Here is a 23,493-nt window from a genome sequence, read left to right on the forward strand (position 1 = left end):
CACAATCCGTTTGATATTTGCATTTTTTTTCATTCCTAATTAAGCTAAAAGAAAAAACTGGATTGATTTTTGACAAATTAGAACGAACACTTTCATAACTTCCTACTGTGAAATCACTATTCTAAGTTGAACTTCAGTCTTTTTATACTCAAAGCCATTCCAAACACCGCTATGCTTTAATGAATAACAGTCTCATTAATTCTGTAAACAGTAAAGAGAAGCTTTCCTTTATCTATGGCTTATATCTGATATTATGTCTACATAATTTGTTCCACATATAAAGGTTTTAAATAGTGTAATTCCATATAACACTTGTACTACTGTTGAAGCCTAAAAAATGGGTTGTTCAAGAAGACTGGAACTTTTCCCTAGTCTCAGGGAACTGCGTGTATTTTAACAGCTACCGCTTCTCATGACTGCTAATTTTCCAATATAAATAAAGAGCTTTATCTGTTGTCTTCTGTACAACATTTAGAAAAATGGCCTGCTTCCTTTGCATATATTGTCCTTTGTATCACTATTTTCTTCAGTGCAGTATCTGTGCAAAAAGCTCTGTAGTATTTGTTATAGAGGCTTGAGTTAAATTAACGAGTTATCCATAGAACTTAAAGGATCAGCTAGAATATTTACTTGTGTGTCATAATCTTATTTCTATTAAAGCAGGCTTATTTTTACCTTATAAAAAGAGGAAGTATTTCAGCTTGGGATCTCAGGAAACTTTGGCTAACTGCAATTTTATGCAGTGAAATACATGCCTATCATTTTCTTAATGTCTACACCACGATAAAGAACAAAGTTAAAAAGAAACTTTGCCAAATGTGTTCTACTCAGTCAATAGCCTTTCTTGACAAGTAAGTTTACCAGCCACTTCATAAAGTTTATAAAATACTGGAAGGTCAATATTGATATGTCAGTTTATTTGTGCTCATGCTTTAATTAAAATTACAATTTGTCTAAAAGGTATATTTTACATGAAGTGTAACACTTCCAATTTAAAATTTTATTACAGTTATGCAAGATTATGTTTGTGCAAATGAAATCTTAGAGCGATCCTGACAGCAGACTTCAACACGGAGATATAATACAAAAGTAAAGGAAATCAGTTTTAGTCCTTCTTAAAATCAAAGCGATAAATATGAATTGTGGCAGAGTAGGGAGTAGAAACAGCACAGAACAGTTAAAAAAAATGTGGAAAACTAGCAATAGCTTTTGGAAGAAGAGCAGTGAGGTTTTAGTTCAATGTTCACTTGATCAGTAAGTACATTCCTAATGCATAGCACTTATCTTGCCAGCAGAGGGAGAAAAGACAAAGGATAAATCAACACCTTATTGATGATTGTTCTAGTTTGCCAGTCTCCTCTGGTCCATTCATACACACCTGGAGGGCAAGAGGACAATATTAAAAGGGTTTAGAAAACAGGATATAATTTAAGACCTGTGAAAGAGCTTGAAAGCATAAGGTTTAGCACTGCTCATATTTGATTCAATTAAAATGTACTTGCGTCAATTAAAGGGATATTTTATTATATAGAATATATTTTACTAAAATAAATCCACTAACAAGTATTTTTGCTAGAAGTTGAGTGGAAGTCCTAGTTTATAAAAAGAGGAAAAAATACTGCATGAGGTACAAAGTGTTTTGTTTTACCTTCAGAATATCAGATGATGATTTATCTACGAGAGTAAGATTTCCACATTTCTCTTGATACTCTTGAATTAGGGCTGTTGCATCATCAGTGCTGTAGGAGGAAAAAGTTTATCAACTTTGTCAACTGAAGTTGTCTTAAAAAGCCAAGAATTTAGGCTATATACACTGAAGTATAAACCCAGGTCTAACTCCACGTTTTTGAAGTCAGATAGGTCCTAGCATTTAACCCATAGCTGTTAAATAAATAAAAGACTTTAAATAGTTATTTATTGTTTCCCATTTTGACTGCAGGATAACTGGTGTTTAAAGTGAAATATAATAGGTATTTCCAACTTTTGGAACACTGCAGCAAACCCACTCATTCCTGAGCACAGGCAGTTTGTTTATTGTTTTCAGAGCATTACCGTGGCTGAAACTGTCCCTCCATAATGCAACTGAGCTGAATTCACCTGACTGTATGGTGAAGTTACTCAAAGGAAAAACGTTTGCTTTTTCTGACAAGATTTCCGCTGTTTTAACTGAGCTTGATCTCGACAGTCCAGGGGCAATAAGCTGCTATTTTGGCATTAATTGGCATTGCTTTAATTTAGCAATGCTTTAAAAACTTGGAGAGCAAGTACTAGAGAATCTCCAGGACTTCAAATAAATGAAACTAAAGTAAAGGAGAGATTCAGTTTCCATATGCAATGCATCACGTTTTACTTTTTGTTAACCTACCAGTTCTTGCTGGCAAAGTAATCCACCAGTTCTTTCATTCGGTGAGTATTCATCAGTTGTTGCTTCACCAGTGGAAAATACTTAGTTCTCACAAATTTTTCATATAGCTTCTCGTTTATGATATTGTCCAAAATCAAAGATCTAATCTGTAGATTCAAGTTTTAGTAATGGAAAAATATGAATGCTTTATAAATAAGAAATGTGACCTTTGAATAAAACGAGCAGTACTGGACTCCCAAAAAGCAGGATGATTATTTTTTTTTTTTTAGTGCTGCAAAACGTCAGCTTTTTTATCAAGACTAATCTCAGATTCTAATAAAGGAATGAATTAAGAAACATGCTTTTAAGGAAGGCAATACAAGGCAAGACAAGAGAGTACAATTTCATAAGCCATTTGGCCTTTTTGCTTGAAACATTTGTTAAGAAATATAAAACAGTGCTACTGCAAACAATGCTGTCCTACAAATAGGGGCAATCTATAAGACAAAAAAAAGGTTGTAAACAGTTATCATTGAGAAAGCCTGTAAGTAAAAGGCAAATTAAGTGAATTTTATTTATTTACCTGAGAAGCAAAAGCCACCACTTCTCCAATGTTCATATGTTCATCTATTTGTTGCAGCACAGTTTCCATGTTACATGTCGATAAGAAACCCTTGAAAAAAAAAATAATAAATTTAACATTCTGTGAATAAAGCATAAGCTCTTTCCCTTCAGAACAAGTATTTTACTTACTCAGAAACAATTAACGTTATGAAATTCGAGGTATAAACATGAAATTCTCAAACCACGATCTGTACAATTTGACTGAAAGAGTAGTAATTACTAACGCTGTTAACTTTCAAAAGGTATCTCACTGTAGTGGTTACAGATTCTTTTGACTCATTGCCAGCAGACTACATCTTACATTGGTGCTGTAAGTTGGGAAAATGTTCCTGGCTTAACTTCAAATGGAAATGAATGGGAATCTAAGAATTTAAGGTGCCTCTACTAGTGCCAGCTTGCTCAGGACAGATAGGGGAACAGCCTATACGCTTCGTCTGTGAGAATGATGCAGAGCATAAATTAATGGAAAGAGATAAGAAGAGAAAGGAAACTAGATACGCAAATAATGAGGAAATGGCTTTAAGAGAGAAGGTTTACATCAGAACTTGTGATGTGTATCAAGCATTTTTCTAAATATGAGCTTTCAAGTCTGAACACTTTTCCAGAGCAGGATTCTGTACTTTTATGGTCGGTCGGCTGTTAAACTGGCCTACTGCTAGCACCTCAGCAATTATCTGTGTTGTCACCAGCTTCACACACTGCTTTGGCATATGACTTGCGTGTGGGTTGGTTGTTGGTTTTCCCCCCCTGCATACTGACTGTTCACGTTATCAGGGAACCTGATACTTTGGTGCATGTTTTCAGGAAGTAAATGGATGAGTCAGCTGCTAAAGCCCCCTGCTGGATATTACTGACTTCATAACTGATTGAGGGTGGGATCCCCTAAGATGTTCTCTAACCCACAAAAGGCGAAGTCATGTGACAAAAAGCTGCTGAGAATGAGTCAAAACTTAAAAAAACAGGGAAGTGTTCACACGATCTCTTTCAGAAGGAGAAGTCTGAGGCCGTAGCCTCTGAGGGTGGGAGATGTCTAGCAGCTGTCAGCAGTGATATATTCAAACAAGCTGGAGTTTAGAAGTTGTCATCTTGCACAGCCTCCATTGAATACAACAGGCTTAATGACATTTCCTTTGCACAGCTGCAACACAAAACTTCTTGGTTACCTGAATTTGCTGCTCTCGCTTCTCAGACTGAGGAATCAGCAACAGGCATCCCAAGGCAAGAGCTGGAAGGTCCAACTGTGCATATTGTTTAGCTATTCCAATGACGTCCAAGTCAGCCAAAACAGGACACCTTCAGAAGAAGATGAGGAAAGTTCTCAACATTACAACCTTTGATTTATAGCCATGAAATGGGAGTAATCTGTTCTTTAGTTGAAATACTACTAATCTAAGGTTATTGTGCTTTTATACATTGCAAAGGTAATGCAAAACTGTTTGCATGTATAGGATGGTTGGAACCTTAATATAATATAGGTTAACCATGTGTACAGGCATACTAGATTTTTATTTTTTTTTTTACCATGTCAGGTTTATTCTTTGTAGGAAAATGAATATTTTTTTCTCTTATATTCTGGCTTAATCCATAATATAGCCTATTTCCCAAAATATTAAGAAAAAAAAGATAACTGGGCTTTTTGGGTTGAACATGAGTCTTAAAGTGTCAGGATAAGAACAGATATCCCTTGTGGGGACAGTGAGAGGGGCAGATAAATTGGTTTTCAGCAGTCTGCGCAAAGTCCCTGTTCCAAGCACCGTTTAGATAGCCAAGGTACTGAGTTACCGCATACACTGCGAACAGTCTAAGCACAGAATTTCTGTTTGAATACGTGCCCTGATTCTGCCCTTTCCACAACAGGCAAAAGGTTCTTCCCCACGCCTCAGGTTCCCCGTTTTTTAGAGCTCCTTTGCGTGTTCCAGGCCAGGTTGTTGGAAGAGAAATTACAAACAGGGCATTCCCACTCAAATTAATCCAAATTCAGTATGCATTATGTACTTACTTGAGCAGAATCACGAAACACTCACAGCATTCCTCTACCTGTTTAGGACTTGGTGGACATGAAGCTAAGGAATAAAGAAGCCATGATAAAGTAAATACATAACTAAGTTTCTATACAAGCATGGTAATTAATAACAATCCTACCTGTGAGAAATGGTGACAGAACCACACTTCGCCAAGCTCGACTGAAGTTGGGAATCTGTTGACAGAAAGGTTTTAGAAGTTACAACTTTGTTTGCTTATTACTAAATGTAAACACAGACATCTTGACTTGACCCACTGTAGGTAGAAGAAGCCTGATTTTCTTTTGTATACTGGATGAATTATTCCCTAACATTGCTTTCCTTATTGCGTAATCTAAGATTTTGCTATATTTTGACTGATGGTTAAGTTATTCTGTCAACAAAAACGTCCAAATAAGTGTTTACTGAAGGAGCCTCAAGAGCAAAATACACTATTTTACTCATTAATAACTATACTCATCTGCATATTGCAGGTGTCAAAAATACTCATTCAAAAGGCATCTCTTCAATGAGTAACACTCTTCTTAGTAGATTGCTGCCATTCACTAACACACAAATAGAACGATAAACGCTTGCTAAGGGAAGAGTAGGAGCTGAAGAATATTTGCTTACCTCCCATAATGAATGAATCCCAGTAATTGCTATCAAAACTTTTCGTAGATACTGAATCTGAAACAAAAATATCCCATTATAAAATGCCACAGTGATTTTGAAGAACTGTCAATAATGTACAGAACTGGATTATTCTTCTTGTCTGCAGAATGCAAATTAACAGTTCTTCAAGGCACCTTTGTTCCTTTGAGGTGAGTAACTGATGCACACAGAAATAGGATTTATGTAAATTAAATTATCACCAGCAGTAGTAGTATATGTTGTCTCAGTAAATACTCAAGATTTTCAGTAGCCTTAATATAATGTGCTGAAAACTTCATAAAGTTAAAACTTCATAAACTTAAATTCTATCTTCTTTGGTACTGTTGCAAAATTCTTACTAGATTAAAGCTAGCTTGAATACCTGGCTCCTGATATAACCATATTGCCAGGTACATCTATTTCCTCCTTAGGTTGTAGCAACATAATGTACAGTTTGACAGTAAGAGGTAATTGACATTATAAATGACAAAAATCAGGATTATTATCATAATCAATTACAGGGGTAATATTTTTTGAGCATGTATGTATACACATACAGATATACACCTGTTTGTGCACGTTTGTGTATATACATTAACATACAACTATAATTTTATAAAGTAATACACAGTTTTAATGATATTAAGACAATTTTCAAGTTATCATAGGATTTAGTCTTGCCATCTGAAAGGCCTTGTGCCTTAAAGAAAAAAAAAAAGTACAACTATAATAATTTAAGATCAACATTCTCACGCAGTACTGGTAAAATACAAATTCCTCAAAGCTTCATCGGTTTAATGCAAACAACCTGAACTATAAATAAAGATAGCTGCTCACAGTAGGTTTACTATTTATGCAATCACATTCTTTAGAAATCAGTGATGGAAAAAAAGGCTTTTTCCTCACATCACTGCAGAAATTAATGCTTAAAAATTCCTTACCATATTGAAACCAATAAGTTTCTGTAGTAGACCATTCCACAGCTGGGAATCATATACTTTGTATTCTAGACTCAGTTCTGTCACCAGCCTAACAGCCTAAAGAAGAGTAAGGATACACTTTATTTTAATAAACACACATTCATCATCTTCAAATCTTTACTGTTTGTCAGCATAATTTAAGATTTTATTGGTATTACAGGGACCTTTAACTCCTGAAAGGTCTTAACCAAGCCGCATGGAAAATAATTTTCAACATGCAAAGAGAATTAAACAAACAAACACAACAACAAAGAAACACCTATACTTGATACTTACTTTCTAATTTTACAAAGGCTAAATAAAGCTTTTATCATCTGTGGTTTTCAAATTTTAGACTAGCATGTCTGTATTTCAGGTAAGTAGCAGGAAATAATTATGTGATGAGCAGTATGCAGCACATTAACCTTTTTTTTTTTTTAGTATTCTGAAAGAGGAGAGTCTTTGGGGTAACTCCTACATATCCACCAGTACTTTTAAATAATTATGAGTAGCGTATCATGAGTAGTGTATGAGTAGGACAGAGCATATTGGAGCAACATCTGTTTAGAAATAGATGTACTATGTAGAAAGGTGTACATTCCACACAAATGCATAACAAACAAACAAAAAATCACAAAGGATTTAAAAAGCATACCGTGGGTTCATGGCTGTGATTCTTCCACAGCCCCTTTATCATTCCTTCCTTAGGACTCTTATGAAATGATTCATAGGTATATGGAATATTCAAGATTTCAAACTCTGCCAGATAAATGCAGCATTTTAGAAAATACCTGAAAAAAAAAAATCACAAAAACCAGAAGCTAATGATATTTATAGTGATTATTATAACTCACATAATCAAACTCAGGAGATTATTGGAAAAGTATTCTTCTGTTGCTTTAAAAAGAAAAGGAAAAAATGTAGACAGTATTTATACTTATGAAAGAAATTAATGAAATCTTACTGAAGTAAAAACGTTCAATTACAACAGAAGTAACTGCAATCTGGAAAATATTATCCACATGTTATGTTACTTTCAGGTTCACATATGAGGCATCTGATATACTGGACGGCATTACAGTGAAGTTAAAAGAGCTAATTATGCTCGTCAGAAATTTTAAAAGCTCAAAAAATTATTAAAAAGAATAATTTTGCAAATACATATTTCTTTCCAAGGTCTGTTAAAAGACTAACAATACATCATCATTAAGGAACACTTTAAGGAAAATTCCTCTTACTTTACTTTCTCAATGGGTTTCTTGAAGAGTGTTTCCACAGTGTTGGTATCTGCCAAGTAGAGCAGACACTTAAGCGCTCTGCTCCTGTGAGCAAATGTCAACTGATTAACACCAATTGGCTGAAAGGGGAGAAAAAACAACAAAAACACAGTGAAAGTTTGCAATAACTGGATGAACAACTGGAAAGCAGGTTATGTTGCAGGCTTTTTCTAAGACTTGTGGCAGAAATGCGTTTAGCAGAAATACATGCTAAGTAACAGACTGGTTTACATCCAACTTTTATACTACCTAGTTGAAATATGTCAACTTCAAAGAACACTGCTAAACCAGCTGTTTTTATAGATTTAAGGCTATTCATACAGGCAAGAAAAATACTTGTGATATATAGTATCATAAATATCTTTAGTACAGGTGAGTGGCTGAAGGTTAAGTTTGTGCTAAAATAATTTCCCCTCTGTTTCAATTCCACTCAAAGTGAGCCAATATATTATTATACTAGTTTAAAGCATGTTCTGGAAAATATTTAGTGAAGCTATTTTCACATACTATCAATAATAAATTTAGAAACCCCAGGGTTCAAGGGCTGCTCTTGACAGTCAACAGCAAAATTCAACGCAATTTTACTCCAAAAGGGAGGGGAGAAGGTAGGGAAGCATAGAGCTCACACAGACATACAAACCGTCCAAAGACAGACGCAGAGCCCTTAGAATGAAACCAACACAGTTAAGCAGACAACACTTGATTTTAATAAGAGATAAAAATTTCGTAAGTAGCAAGCTAAAACTAAAATTTAGAAACTTACAGATGTGGCAGATGTTGTAATTGCGAAAAGCATTCTGGAACTGTAATCCATTGGACGTGACTGAAGTAGATACAGAACTCTGCAAGAACGCATTTCTTTTTAATACAAGTACAGTATAACTACTGAAACACAGTGCAGTTTTCCTTCAAATTTAAATATATTTCACTGTCAAAAAGAGTTTGTGGATAAGAGATTCAAAGGAAAATAAGGAGAAAACCTTCAAATAACTACCGTTAAAACATTTATCTTGAATTTATTGCAAATAGCATTTCACTGTATACGTAAATATTTGAAGATTCAAGACTGGTGTCACCACAAAATAAAAATCAGAAGGCAACATAAGATATTTGTATAGAATCTAGTGCCATTACCTTCTAGGGAAGGAAACAAACGACATGTCTGACAACACGTGGAAGTTCTAAATAATTATTTTTCAGCATTGTGTTAAAGTGTAGCTCTTACACTTTTAACAAAGGAGCAGAACTTGTGTTTGGGGCAGCTCTATCTCTTATGCAGCTCTAATAAATGTTAAGATGCAGAAATAATCAATAAAGACAACACCACTTACATGATAGGAAAATTTTGAGTTTAGGAACATCAGCACAAAAAGACAACCGTGGCATTTCTGGCTTAAACTTGTTTTATCATCACCGTTGATAAAAAATTTATTTTATCCAAAGCTGCAGCAGCAAGTTCTGAATCACATACTATGATAGGTTTCTTGAAAAAGCCAGATAAACTTGCAAGTTAAGAAAAATTTGCTGTATTATATGCAAGATGAAGTATATACCTTCGGAGTTCTTCATCTTCCCGTACATCTCCGAAGACTTCTTGAGTTTTCTTTAAAAAGACATGAAAGAGTAGTTTTGAGAGTTATCTGAATCGTTATAAATAACTGGGTCATATCCTTGCTTAAACCCTGTTGTAAAAGCTGGGCACCCCTGCTAATGCAGCCAAGGAAAGGAATTTTAATTTTATCATTCCTTTCTTTATTTAACCATATGCTTGGCAGTCAACACCACTCTTTAATCTCTCACCCTGCTAACTGGTATTTTGAAGCAATGTCTGCTCTCTGCCCTTTTTCACCCAGCTGTATGCTGCACAGACAGCAATTAACCCTCTATTTCCTAAGCTGCAACAGGACAAGATTCACCCTCTTGGTGACTCTAAACACTCATTTACTCCTTTTGACTGGCTACACAACATTAGTGTAGCACCAAAGATGAGATTTTAATCTCTGTACAGAGAAACGGGAAAGCATTTCAAATTATTCTCACTAGAGTCAGCGGCTTGCAACAATATAAGAATAGTATTAAAATTGTTAGTAGTCTGAATCCAGAGGCAATTTAAATAGGTTCACAAGTACTAATGGTGAACTGTGCACAAAACTTAGTTTTTTGAGCAAACGGTAAAAATAGATATATTTTACGTAACTGGCCATTTATCTCCAAAACCAAATATTCAGTGATGACTTACTTCTGAGGGCAGTACACTTGGACACAGCCATTTATCCAGCAGCTTATCCCAAATTTTGTTCATATCCAAGTCGTTAATGTCAGCTATTTCCTTAGCTGCCGTATGGATATCTACATAAATAGAATGAGACAACAGATTTACAGACTAGCATTATATTGCTTAGCATTTTTGAAAATAACTACTTTTTGGTTCTTCGAAACTAGATTAAGCATATACTCACCCGGATAATCTCTGCCAGTTGGATTTTGGATTCTTTGGTCTATACTGTGGTGTTCATATAACAGAATGATAAGATTTGCTGGTTTCCCAATAGACTTTAAATGCTCTGCGGTGTTCAGCTTGTGTGTTATTAGAACATTTTCTGTTGCTGATCGCTTATACTGTATACATAATTTCTTCTGTAGGACTTCTGCTTTTTCACATGAATCATCCTTTAGCAAAACATAGTTTTTAAATAAAACAATCTCCTTTTACTCAAAAGCTCTAGAAAAATCATTAACTTTTTATAGTCCAGAACATTCAACTGGGGAACTAGTATTAATAATATTAGCCATGCTGCTCTAGCAAGAAAATATTAAAAAAAAAAATTGTAAGCAAAGTCATGTTGTGAAAAAGTCAGATAAAATATGTACCACATGCACCAGTATGTAAAATTAAAACATTTTGGAGGTAAGATGGAAAAGAAGAAATATTTAACATTAAATCTTATCTACTGGAATTATAGTTCAGTTTTGGCACAATTCTATTTAAAAGTGTGACTAAGTGTCAGAGAACTATTTAGTGTTCACCATGTCTCAACAGCATATTTGAAATTTATAAGCAATGATGAGATTCTCATTCACTTTTTCCTACCAACCATGAAAAAACAGCCTAAGATAAAGAGTCAAAGCAGACTTTTATATATATGCTCCTACAAATAGCTAAAGAGTCTTGGAACTCAAAACACAAATTAATAATGCTACTGATCCAACATCTGGAACAGGCTCTATCTGATTCTTCCGCAGCAATAGAAATGCTCATAAGAGGAGAAAGAACATCTTCTTCCTTCAAGTTGTACACTTATTTGTTCAACCTCCAAGAACCGTAAGCCTATTTTTTGCCAGGTCATGAACAGAGGAGAATGTTAACGGAAAGAGACAGTTCTTTGGGGGAATGACAACAGAAGGGACTCCTCAGAAGAAAGTACTTCCCATAACAGGGTTGGTTATGATACATTTTATGTATCAGTGCCCAAAGCACCAAGAGACAAAGAGCTAGCAAATACCTGAGTATACAACAAGAGCTTTGCAAGATGTTTGCCATTACCTTAGCTGTAGTATTCTTTAACCATTTCTCGGCCAGAAAGAGACAAAATTTCAATGCTTGAATCTGGTCAGGACCTTTTTTTAAGGAAAAAAAAAAGGGGGGGGAAAAAGTGAAGAGTTAGCTTTCATGAATCTCCTCTAACTTACACAGAATATCCATTTTATTTTAATGTGTTTGTTTGTTAATTTGTTTTATTTTTATAAAGCTACTAATGAGTTTAGGAGTGCTCTTGTTCCTAAAATGTATCTATTTGGATTCTGATAAGGGAGCAGATAGCTTAAATCTGGCTGAAATATTTGCTTTTGCTGGCAAGCTTGTCTGTCAGAAGATGGTACGTTGGGGAAAGCTAAACATGCAAGAACTTTTACCAAGGCAACATGGCTTAAAAGAGGAAAAAAAGGATTTAACAGTGATAGTGTTACACAATGGGTGTCATTCTAGCCTACTTTTCAAAACTGGATGTAGGAGACAAATGGTTTCTGTTCTCCAGCTTCCTCAGGTTTTACCTTGGAATACTGAACAGACGTTTGGTTACAGTCTAGCTTTTCTTTTTTCAAATGTATGCTCCTCCTCCTATTACTTTCCCCCTCAGGTCATCAGATATGCACTTTACCTGTTGGAAATTCTTGTGCAATCTTGTGAGCCATAGCTACAGCCCACTCTGGATTAATTATAGACAGCAGATATGACTGAATTGTCTGCACGGTTTTAGTTGTTTCCTTGTTAACAACTGATGTATATCCAGTGTTTCTCATTTCATATATTTTTGGTTTCAATTTTTTTTTAAAGACATGTTGAGCTGCAGACATGTGTAAAGTATCCAGTGAAACCTAGAAAAGCATTAAAGAAGATTAAACATTGTCAGAATGTCTATAGCGAGACCAAAATCACACAGAAAGAAGAAAGCTTGTACTATTTCTTGTGTAGGGGCAAAAAAGGAAAATTTTGAAATAAATCCTTTCAAGATGCAACATTACCTTCATTAGTTTGGAAATTAACAGAAGTGTTGGAAAGGTTTCCTCACTGAGCTCTGCAGCTGCAAGGAAAAAGACAGCAGCTTATGACAGTGTCACAGTCCAGTTGCAGCTTTCTCTATGAAATTAAGCACTTCCAGTCTATTGTTAGATGCAGGCCTCCACTGGGAGCAAAAGATTTTAATTTATAAGATTATAAATTGGCCTAGCTTGTCAGATATGTGGGTTATTTTGGTCTTTGAGAGGCCCTAAAAAAAATCATCTGAGGATTGAATTCTGCATTTTATTTATTGTCTCAGCTCCACTGAAAGCCAGCTACCTCACTAGAAAGAAATTTGGGACCACAAGTGCTTTCAGAAGCACTTGGGAATATAACTGTATTAATAAAGAAATACAGATAATATAAAATATATACTGTAGAACTTTAAAGTTCATAGATAGCAGAGAAAGGGAATCATACATTTGTATAACCAGAAAAAATACTGAACTTACATATAACGTTCCAGAAACACTGCGCAGTTCTGAAGAATATCAAATGAAAAGGCAGTCTGGTTTCAGCAGCTGGAGATAAGGGAATCACATGCTCTGCAACATATTGGTGTTCCAGGTCCACAGGTGGGGAAATTCTTTTATAAGACTCCAGATGTTTGAGAAGGCTTAAAGCCTAGGGGAAAAATATAATTAGACAAAAAAAAGAAAGAGCAAGAAGAAAAAAAAAGCCACAGGACTACTCTGTCTTGGCCTCCCTCCCCCTGGCAATAAAATGTGCCTGAAGACTATTTTGGGGCAGATTTGCTATATATATCTGTAGAGTTTTATCCCTCTTACAAACCATTGCTGAGAAACAGCTAGAGATCACTAGTTCTTGAATATTATTTTCTGAATGACAGGAGTAGAATTATTCAATTAATTTCAACACTCTTGAATAACTACACTAATAAGCAGGAAAAAACAGAATACAGAAGCCATTAACAAGATATGGACACACCTGATTTATCTGGATATTGGTGTTCTTCTCATCAGCATTCTGCATTACTTTCAGGACAATTTCAATAGTTTCATAGTCATAAGGATCAAGCTGTTCAAAATAATGACCAATTTTATAGTGATTTGTCTTACAAAACATAAAACTGAGTTAACTTTTTTCAATTTTAATACCAACTATACTGACATAACATTGGAGAAAGAGTATAAGCGTCACTACATATATCTCTATAACAAGAAACTTGTACTTCATAACCATAAAAAAATAAATTGTCACGGCATTGCAGAAAGACCAGGCATTAAGTGATTAAAAAGATAAAAGAAAAACTACCCAGATATACATTGGGTTTTGCCCCTATCTACTTTAATGTAGCAATTTTAATTAGTTCCAGTGTGGTTAATTTTTAGAAGTGGCTTTTTTGTTTGATTACTTTCCATTGCTTTTTTAAGAGAAGCTGTGAAGAAAAACTCTACTATTTTTAAAGAAAATTAGACTTATTGTTCTATTTTTTTTCTAGAAAAGTAGAAAGCTGAAAATTTACATTCTATAGCACAACTGGAAAAAATAGTCTTTTGAAATTTCTATGGAATTAATAATCTGCCACTCAAGTGTTGTGCAGCATTAGACTCAATGCATACTTCCGGGATTTTTAAAAATTTTTTAATTTTATTTTTACCTTGAGCAATATTCCACTGAGGCTAGTAACCAGCTCTTTCGTGCTTTTCAGTAGAGGAATTATTTCTAGTGCTCTAGCCAGTAATGTGGAATGAGGTTGCTTCTCACTGTATTCTGCCGAGTCATCTTCAACACGATTTGTATTAGTGTTCTGGAGAAGAAGTGTTTCAATGCAAAGCTGCAGTGCGGCATCACTGTCCAGCATGAAAGTACTAGAAGAGGACAGAATATTATTTTCTTTGTGACCTGTGATGTCATCAAGCTGCTTATTTCCCTATGAAAAACTTCACCAGAGACCAGTATGTATTCCGATGCATACTATTTTTTAAAGAACAATTTGTATATTACATAAATTAGTATCTATTTAAACAAAAATAGGTTTCCATAGGCACAGTTATCATTACAGCAGCAATTAGACACAATTGATTTGCTTCAATTATTACCTGCAGTAATTCAATATGAGATCCGTGTTTACTTCTGGATTTTGTACCAGTGTTCTTATGAGTTCCTTCTTTCTTATTGGGGGTTGTCTAAACACAGTCTCAAAAGAAATCTACAAATAAAGAAATATTTTATGTTCTTCCCAAAGAAGTCTTTCAGACAATATCAAGACTAATTCCTTACATAGTTAACCTTTTTCTTTAGTTTAAATCCAGAGATTTTTAGAGCAGGAAAAAGCAGTACATTTGCTGACTATTCCCTGTGCCAAATAATGCTTAAGCACTCAAAGTTCTTTTATAGCACTCTCAGTTATTACATTCTCATTTTCTGAGCTTCATTTAAGTAAGTAGGCAGAATGAGAAGTTAAGAACAAAAAAAAAAAACAAAAACAAAACTCAACTTTCCTTACGTTTGAATGGAAAATTATTTAAAATCAACAAGCAATACATCCTCTGAATGTACTGACATTTAATCAGTTAATAAAAACCTAGCATAAATAAATAGTAGATAAAAATCAAACTCACGCCAAATTTACCGAGCTGGATACCCCATTCTGCATCAGTAACCAATTCTTGGAATTTTCTTTTTTCTTCTGCTTCACCACATTGGTTAGCAAGCTGTACTCCAACCAAAGCAACTGCCTTAAAGAAGTGAGAAAGGAAGTGAATAAAAGTATAGTAAATAATCTGAAAACTGAAAATCGTAAGGTCTAAATCTCTGGAGGAGCTTAAAACAATTTCACAGATGATCGCACAACTGTGTACGATGGAAACAATCTTCACAGAACATATTATCAGGATTCCCTCACATGCTCAGTTAGCAGTTCAAAACTACTTTAAAATTCAGTTTCTCTCTCAAAAATATTTTAACAGTACTGCACTGACGTAAGTGCAATTAATACAAAAGGTGTTTTTAGACATCATCTCTTCTCCGTATTTATGTTACTTTCCCTCCCTATTTCTTTGTTATGCTTTACTTCCCAGCTTCCTTTATGTTTTAATAGGAGTATTTATTTATTCATTCTTTTTGTGAAAATTGCTATGAGAGAACAATTTCTCCAAAATACTGTAGGTGTAAGTTATGGTGGGATCTGAAAAAGCAAACAAACAAAAAAAATAACACCAAAAAAAACCAATTTCAAGCCTTGAAATAAGTCACAATGAGGTAAGCAAATGCTTGGATGTGCATCATGCTTATTAACAATCTTACTCTCTGGCAAACAGTAGTAGCGTGTCTCTTAGTGGTTCCCTGGAACAAGGAACTTGTTCAGACAGCTATACCCTTAATAACGGCAAACTATTGCATTTCTTTATGATATCGCTGACATCTTGAAGAAATTCCTAAACATTCTGTATATGCTAAAGAAATATATTGGCTTGTGAATTTACCAGAATTTTTTTGTAATTTTGCCATGTATTGTTTATGACATCCCATAGCTTATTGAACATATCTTCCTTAGGCAAAATTGTGCAATATCCCAGTGCCAGGTTCTGATCTATCAGACGACAGTTGAAGACCTATGTTTTGGAAAGAAAAGTTCAAAACTTTAGGAATTTGATTAAATAGGTCTGTTTGTATAAAGTATAACAATTTATTATTATTATTATTTTAATACAGTCCCAGAAAGCTGGGATTGCAGGGGCCAACCCTGTTAGGCCATCCAGCTCACCCCTGCCCAACTGAAACACGAAGCTTTGTCACCCACTCCCCTCTCACCACTTCAGTACTGTCACTGCTTCCCCTCATCTTCATCAGGGTGCATGATTTTTCCCCAACACGTGCATTTTGTGGCATTTGGCCACATGACAATTTCAGAATGGGCTTCTGTAATATGAAGGGTAGTCCCTTCTTTGACAGGGCAGAAGAAAGGGGCTCTTTCTTACCCCTTTCAGACCATTCTTACCTTGTGTAGTAAGGTCAGGATAGTGGTCATAATTACTGAAGTAGACTTCTGTTTCATTGCAATAAGAAAGCTTTTGGTTTCAGCTAGCATACTGACATCATGTAGCTAATACAAAAAGAGACAATCAGCACACACTTAAAAATAAATTGCAAGTCTTCAACTTCTTACCATTTATAGCATATTAAGAGGTACTGCAGTAATTGTATTTTCAGATTTAATTAAGGTCTTAAAAGGATCTCTTCCAGTTAGAAAAAGAATTTCATTTTCCCAGTGCTTTTGAACTGAGGAGCATGACTTCAATATTCTACTCTGCAACATTCAATATTCTACTTGCAACTCTTCCCAGTCTAACCAATGATAACACAATGTGAAAGGGTATAATAAACTATTATTAACCTTCATTTTACTCCTGGCCTCCCTGCAGGGGCTAGAAGTGTAGTTTTGAATCTACTTTGTAAAGAGAAACAGAAGACCACAAGAAATAGGGAAGAAACTGCCAGCTCCTTTCACAAAGTGACTGAACATTTCATCAGGTGGTAGTAATTTTTTACAAGGTCATGGCAATAGCCTCTCCCTAACCTATCAAATACTTATAAAACTAAACTTGTTTACAGTTGGCATACTTGTAAGATTTACTCTCAGAAAAATTCAGCATAGCCCTTGTCATACCTTCTCACTCAGGGACAAATCCATGTTGTTTGATACACCATGTTGAAGACAGGATCCAAATGAGCAGACTATTAGCCGCAAAGCTAACTCGCACTGACTGCACTCCATGAGGTTTTGTAGCACTGCGCAGATGGGAGTTCTAGCTGGCAGCAAAAGGTTCTGCCCTGATATATTTCAAAAACAAAAATAATCTCAGAAAGTGAATATATGAAATATGCATATTATTTTTAGAATATCAAAATTAATATGCCACAAGATGAGCCTTAGCCTCTTTTGAAACTTTAAATTTTCAGAGTTTTTTACTTAATTCAGACTCCCATTTTAGTTCAAATAACAGAAGTTTGCCATCTTCTTGGAAAGGCTCTAGTTAATGCTCATAGTGGTAGAACTATAGTGAAGTACAGGCTTTGACAACACGCCCAAAATTACATGGATGAATGGTAGCAATTGCAATCTAGCCAGGCGTGATCTGTGCTGAACCAAGCTGTCTCCCTAGCATATGGCTTTAAGAGGAACTCCCAGGCAACTATTTTAAAACTACAAATTATTCATTCCTGCATAGGTTTAATTCAAATCTGGCATTTTTTGGTTGTCTGATTTATATTTTGAATTGGTGAATCTGCCACCATGATACCTTTAATAAATGCGCAGTTTGCCAGGCTGATAGAGTCCAAAGGATAGAGCTTGTTCTCTGGAAGACAGACAAATACACATTTGCAATGTACTAAGATCTCAGCAACACTGTAAAGCCTCGAAGTACCTTAAAAATACTGCACTTCAAGTACCTAAAATACATAAAATACAAATTGGATAAGAACAGAAGACGTATGTATACTAAGAGCCAGGACTGCATTTTTTTATTTTTTACTGTGCTTCATCAGAAGTTATTTCATAGAAGGGAATATCTTCTCAAATTCAGGAAGGAATATATACCAATAGTTTTCAGTTACTGTTTTGTGTGTATTTCTTCCAGGAGCTTGTCTAACTGAGATTTCTGAGGTGTTAATTTCTATACAAGCACAGGTGTCAAATTATCCTAGGTAAAAATCACTATGAAATACAGCTTGTATATTGACTCAGTGTTCAGGAATGCGAGATTACCAGAAACAGGCAGAAGAGAAGAAATAGTTTCATATGCAACTGGAAGAGCTATCTGTGGATCAAGGACTATCCCATCTTCATTAAAGAAGTCATTGTAAGTCCACTCTTCATAAGGATCTTTATCTCCTCCAAAAGATGTTGTCTAAATAAAAACATTGTCAAAATTACACACAATAAAAAGAACAGCTAATGAGTATGTCTACTCACAAACTAAATGTTTCAAAAAATTAGTTAATAAACACAGGAATAGTAAATGATCTTATATTTGAAAATGGATTCTATTGCACTACTTTTTGTTAAATGTCCACTAGCATTAAATATATTTCCTACTTATGCAGCAGCCACATTTCTCTTTCATGTGGCATTTATTTAGTTGCACAGCCCAAACTCATTCTCAATTAATTTAATGGAGGCTTTCATAAACATTCTTAGCAAACATTTTTCAAATGGATAATTTTTTAGAAAAATAACATTCAGTGCATAAATATGCTTGCCTAGTCACTTTGATCTATTCCACTCAAACTGTAAGAGCCCATTCATTTCAAGTAGCTCAAAGCATTACTCGACCTGAACAAAAAACAAAGATGCTATTCAAGAACTTGATCCATCTTAAGTTTTACAAAATAGCTGGGAATGCTTTCACATAATACATGCATTTAAGAAAAATAAAATAAAGTAAAATAAATAATCACCCCCCTCCTTGCCATTGTTTTTTTTTTTTTTTTTTTTTTTTTTTAAGAAAGGTCTTTTTTTTTTATATATATATATAGAGAGAGAGAGAGAGAGCTTTCTATGCTCTCTGGCAGTCTTGGCAGCAGTTACTCAGTAAAAGCCCTACTATTTTCAGTCACACTAGTAGGATTTATTAATACACAAGTGGAGAATTACTTGTGCCACTGCTGCACTGCTTTCAGTACTCAAATCGTCTACTCCTTACACTGAAGTATGTGCATGTTCAGGGAAACCCTAATTTGTAGAGTTGTGGGCTTCTTTGTTTTGCCTTTGTTTCTTTTTGAACAAACTAATTAAGTATTGCTGAAGGAATGGGAAAAAATACACGTACAATGAACTCTATTCAGTCAATCAGGTCATTACATATACTCAAAAATTCTAATTTAAATTAGAGGAAATTACCTTTGCTGTAAATCCATAGTTTTCTATTTGGCACTGTCTGTAAATTTCCTTGGCAGCCAAAGTATATTTACATAGTTCCAGAGAATCTAGTAGCAAATCTGTAAAAATATTAAGATTATTATTAATATACTATGAATGGAAGGCTCATATACCCTATTAAAAGCAAACCATATTTTGCAGCACCTATTTGGACAAATAATTTATACAGAATTTTGCTTTTGGTCGGTTCTCCAATATGAACACAAATAAATAGTGTTCAGTAATTACAGTAATTACCTGGACTACATACAGTAGCTGCTTGACAAGCCATTTCATAGATCACTGCAGGAAGATTTAAATCTTTAGGAGTGATCATTGGAACATCAGCTCCCAACATGTGACAAAGCCTCTGACATGCTGAAAACAGTAGCTTCCCTGTTTCTTCATTACAGTGATTTTCATAGAAGTCCCTATTAAAAAATGGATGTTAAAAATAAATAATAATAAAAAGTCCAATAGTCCCTAGGGCTTTTACTTAAGGCGACATTCTGTTCTAATTCTTTAATTCTCTTTTACTTATTTCACCTACGTGACTCACTGCAATTAAGCTTCTGTGACTGAAGTGAAAAAAACACAATGGAGCTTGCCTTAGAGATGTATCCTGAGAGATACATAACATGATAATAATAAGAAATATATTTAAGATTTTCATCTGACCTCTTTGGGGGAAGATAACAGTAAGTTTAAATTATCTGACAACCTAAGCGTGATGAAGAGACCAGTTAGAAACCATGAAGTGGTCTGTATGGTCAGTGTACAATTTTCTTTTATGTAAGCTGAGGAGCTCTCCTAATGGTTCTTTAATATTATGCCTTACTTATATCTCACCATAGAACTGTAGGGAATCTTTTACTTAGCAATCACATGTTATGGCAAAAAACATTGACAGTATTGAGATACTAAAGTTTACATTCCTATTACATACAAGCAATATAAGCATATTGCTTACACACTCAGTTTTAGAAAAACAAAACAAACAAAACCCTTGCCTTTACTCTACACATCTACTTGTTTTTACAAAATATCAGAAATACTACACAAAAGCCCATTAAAGAGTTAGCCTCTTGAAAATCTCTGCAATTTTACCTGCATATTTTTACAGCATCTTCAACTTTTCCAGCATCTAATGCTCTCAAGACCAGTTTTTCTCCCAGTTCTTGCTCCGACCTTTGCAGGAGCAAAGCTAGTTTGTACAGCCTTGATTCAGTAGAACGGTTCTTTATTTTACCATCTTCCGAATTACAATTCATTGTCTGTTCTTTTCTAGACTTTGACAGAGATCTGACAGTTTCATAAGCTTTGATGTGCGTCTCAAGAAGCCTAGACATCAGCGTAGGATTCCTAAAGTCTTCAACTGAAAGAAAGATATCAAAGTCTTCCTGCAACAAAAAATAAGATGATATACTTGCATTCATGTAACTTCATTTAGAATTTTTCTTGTTAAAACATTTTTATTTCTTGCTTCATTCTTAGAGGAGTATTTTCAGCAAGAAGGTGACCTTATTATTATTTAATTTCTGCCAGTTACTGATTCATGCAGTAAATTAGAGAATTTTGCTAGGCAATGGATAAACAAAAAACCCTGAAGGATATTTCTTGCTCAAATACTGTATTAAAAATTAAGGTTACAAACCATAATAAAACCTTAATAAAATATTACAGTACTCTCATGAAAACTTTGAAGTGTTAACAATTAAGACTTTGGGGAGAGTATCTAATCTTTTGCTTTAAACAGACACTATGAGGTTCTATTGTTTCTTGCCAGAGCCACGAACATGTACTTACGTAAGTAATTTTAGCCACAACCTTTCTAATAAGGTAAAGACTAAGGTTAGAAAACATTGTAAAGTAATATGAAGAGTGTTTTATCAACTAGATACTGCTTCACCTTTTAATGTAGTAATATGAAAGAAAGGGGGAGAGAGAGAGATTTCAAAAATAAATAAATAAATAAAAATCGTACATTGGACAACCTGGACTTAAAGCACAGACTTCAATCTCCTTTCACATTAATATCTCCAACTCCAGCCTGTGCCTGGCTATGGTCTCAGACAGTACCAGTCAGCATGCCAGAGACTGTGCTAACAATTTAAGAGACCAGCTGAGTTCCAGTGCTTGGGAACTTTCCCAGGCACTATTTAATTTGGCTATAGAATCTCTTTGAAGTCTATTGAAGCTACAGAATCTCTTTGAATAAAACAACCTTTGCACATAAATTGTGAATACAAATAATTTTCAACATTATCCATATTAGAAGAACAGGTAAAAATAACTACATTAAATCAAAAGCAGTTTGACACTATAAAGATACCTACCTGTAGGGTAGCAAGTGTTTCAAACATTTTTAGGTTTGCTTCACATTCATCCTTCTTCAGAGGATTGTCTGTTGGAGAAGAAAAAACATTACTTCCTGATTGCTTTTTACAAACAAAACGTAAGATTTTTAAGTTATGGCTTACCTTTTTGAATGCTGAACAGGAATTTAAGGATTTCCACAAGTGTTTTTGTCATAAACATTTGTTTTTTGTGCTGCAAGGAAGGGAGAGGTTAACACTTTGCTCAGCCAGTAACAGACGGTGACCCTCAGGCCACCACTCTATTAATATAGTATGTAATGTAATGCTCTACAATGTCTTAGCAACAATTTTCAGCTCTAAAATATTATTAGTTGAAAAGCAGGGGAGTAGAAATTTACTGTAAATAAGCATCCTTTATAGAAATAGCATATATTTCAAAGCTCTCTGTTAGCTCTCACAGAAGATTTGAGAAATCCCCACTCTACTTTTGTTCTTCCGTCTTAACAGAATAACTTCATAAAACAACTGTTAACAAAAATGTTCTTCTGTGGTTACAAGACAATGATGTGTACGGTCAACTTGGAAGCCTTGAACCACCTTGGTGTGTGGTAAAACCACGTCTACAATTTTTAAATAGGTATTTTCCAAGCAATCAAAGAAAGAACTGGAAGACACAGAGGATTTGAGGGATAAAAATGCAGCAGGATTTATAAATGATTAACTGAATTCAGTTAGCCAAGCCACTTTGTGGATATGTCTTTAAAAATAACATAATTGTAAAATATCCAGAATCAGAATAAATTCAAGCTGGAAGACACTTCAACAGGTTACCTAGTCTGACCTCCTGCTCAAAGCAGAACCAGTTCATGATCCCATTTTGCTGGCAGATAGTTTTTACATTGTCATCTCCTACCTTTTTTTTAAGCACCTGGGTAAGAATGATATTTAAAATAATTAGCGCATACATTTTACAGTGTGAAATGATGTAGTACCTCTTCAGAATTATCTGCTTTATTCTGTAATACCAGTGTTCCCCATACAGTCAATCTCTCTGCAACTTTCTCAGCTTCAGCAAGAGTCAGAGATTTTAACAAAGTCAGAGATTCCTCTCCCTGGAAACAAAAAAGAAAGAAAATGTAAGAGAAATAATCAAAACAGAAGATCATTTGCTTATGGAAAAGCTGTTTTATGTACTTCTTTACTTTAGTTAATCTTCTGCTGACAAACTTCAAATAAAATACATTTACAATGACATGATTTACTTAAACACCCTGAGTAGTTTTTTTAGTAAAATTTTAAGTCTCTCAGTAAAATCTATGTGTTTACTTGCTAAGGTACTTGCTGTAACAGGCTAATTAATATGCAGTTTTGTTCACTGGCAATTACGCAGTGTTTTTAAAACATGCTTTGGTTATCAAGAATACCATGACCTAAGAAGACAGAAGAAGTGTTAACGTGAGAAACTCTTTGCAACGGAGTTAATTTGATTCCTTTAACCAAATAGCCTCCTTTTTGCAGGGTAGAGGAGATCCCAATAAAATAACCAGAGATAACCACAGGGTACAAAATTAATTACACCTACAATAATGCAGCAAGTAAAGTTAGATGTTTCAAAACATTATGTAAATACATGTAGAGATTTCAATTCCAAGCTTGTCTTCTCTATGTGGGACATTATTTTTGTCTTCTTTTTTTTTTTTTTTTTTGCAACAAATAAGGGATGGCTCTTGATGTTTAAAACTCATTTAAAACTGGAGAATGGTTGCATTTTTAGTGTTAAGTACAGGCAGCTATTTGTGCAATTAACAGAACCGTAATAAAATACCAATATGTAAGCTATGTATAAGGTTTCACTAAGCAGTGCAATTGTTGG

General features: G+C 34.6%; 1 protein-coding gene across 1 annotated transcript in view; it reads right to left on the reverse strand.

Annotated features, from left to right (window-relative positions):
- Window positions 1-902: 902 nt before the first annotated feature.
- KNTC1 (kinetochore associated 1) overlaps window positions 903-23,493 on the reverse strand; it is a 38,417-nt gene continuing 15,826 nt past the window's right edge. The window contains exons 31-64 of the mRNA XM_083804172.1: window positions 22,613-22,732; window positions 21,783-21,852; window positions 21,639-21,706; window positions 20,410-20,702; window positions 19,561-19,733; window positions 19,285-19,382; window positions 18,151-18,292; window positions 17,684-17,740; window positions 17,050-17,213; window positions 16,381-16,485; window positions 15,866-15,994; window positions 15,002-15,118; window positions 14,480-14,589; window positions 14,038-14,248; window positions 13,365-13,454; window positions 12,869-13,040; window positions 12,380-12,438; window positions 12,016-12,232; window positions 11,403-11,476; window positions 10,318-10,528; window positions 10,098-10,207; window positions 9,412-9,461; window positions 8,622-8,700; window positions 7,820-7,938; window positions 7,237-7,372; window positions 6,564-6,659; window positions 5,602-5,658; window positions 5,111-5,165; window positions 4,968-5,031; window positions 4,132-4,261; window positions 2,928-3,017; window positions 2,366-2,511; window positions 1,649-1,739; window positions 903-1,378 (exon numbers count right to left, since the gene is read on the reverse strand). Coding sequence (XP_083660298.1) covers window positions 1,319-1,378; window positions 1,649-1,739; window positions 2,366-2,511; window positions 2,928-3,017; window positions 4,132-4,261; window positions 4,968-5,031; window positions 5,111-5,165; window positions 5,602-5,658; window positions 6,564-6,659; window positions 7,237-7,372; window positions 7,820-7,938; window positions 8,622-8,700; window positions 9,412-9,461; window positions 10,098-10,207; window positions 10,318-10,528; window positions 11,403-11,476; window positions 12,016-12,232; window positions 12,380-12,438; window positions 12,869-13,040; window positions 13,365-13,454; window positions 14,038-14,248; window positions 14,480-14,589; window positions 15,002-15,118; window positions 15,866-15,994; window positions 16,381-16,485; window positions 17,050-17,213; window positions 17,684-17,740; window positions 18,151-18,292; window positions 19,285-19,382; window positions 19,561-19,733; window positions 20,410-20,702; window positions 21,639-21,706; window positions 21,783-21,852; window positions 22,613-22,732 — 3,963 coding nt within the window. The 3' untranslated portion in view covers window positions 903-1,318. The remainder of the gene's footprint in view (window positions 1,379-1,648; window positions 1,740-2,365; window positions 2,512-2,927; window positions 3,018-4,131; window positions 4,262-4,967; window positions 5,032-5,110; window positions 5,166-5,601; window positions 5,659-6,563; window positions 6,660-7,236; window positions 7,373-7,819; window positions 7,939-8,621; window positions 8,701-9,411; window positions 9,462-10,097; window positions 10,208-10,317; window positions 10,529-11,402; window positions 11,477-12,015; window positions 12,233-12,379; window positions 12,439-12,868; window positions 13,041-13,364; window positions 13,455-14,037; window positions 14,249-14,479; window positions 14,590-15,001; window positions 15,119-15,865; window positions 15,995-16,380; window positions 16,486-17,049; window positions 17,214-17,683; window positions 17,741-18,150; window positions 18,293-19,284; window positions 19,383-19,560; window positions 19,734-20,409; window positions 20,703-21,638; window positions 21,707-21,782; window positions 21,853-22,612; window positions 22,733-23,493) is intronic.

This window comes from Anser anser (assembly GCF_964211835.1).
Source record: "Anser anser genome assembly, chromosome: 18".
Taxonomy (NCBI): domain Eukaryota; kingdom Metazoa; phylum Chordata; class Aves; order Anseriformes; family Anatidae; genus Anser; species Anser anser.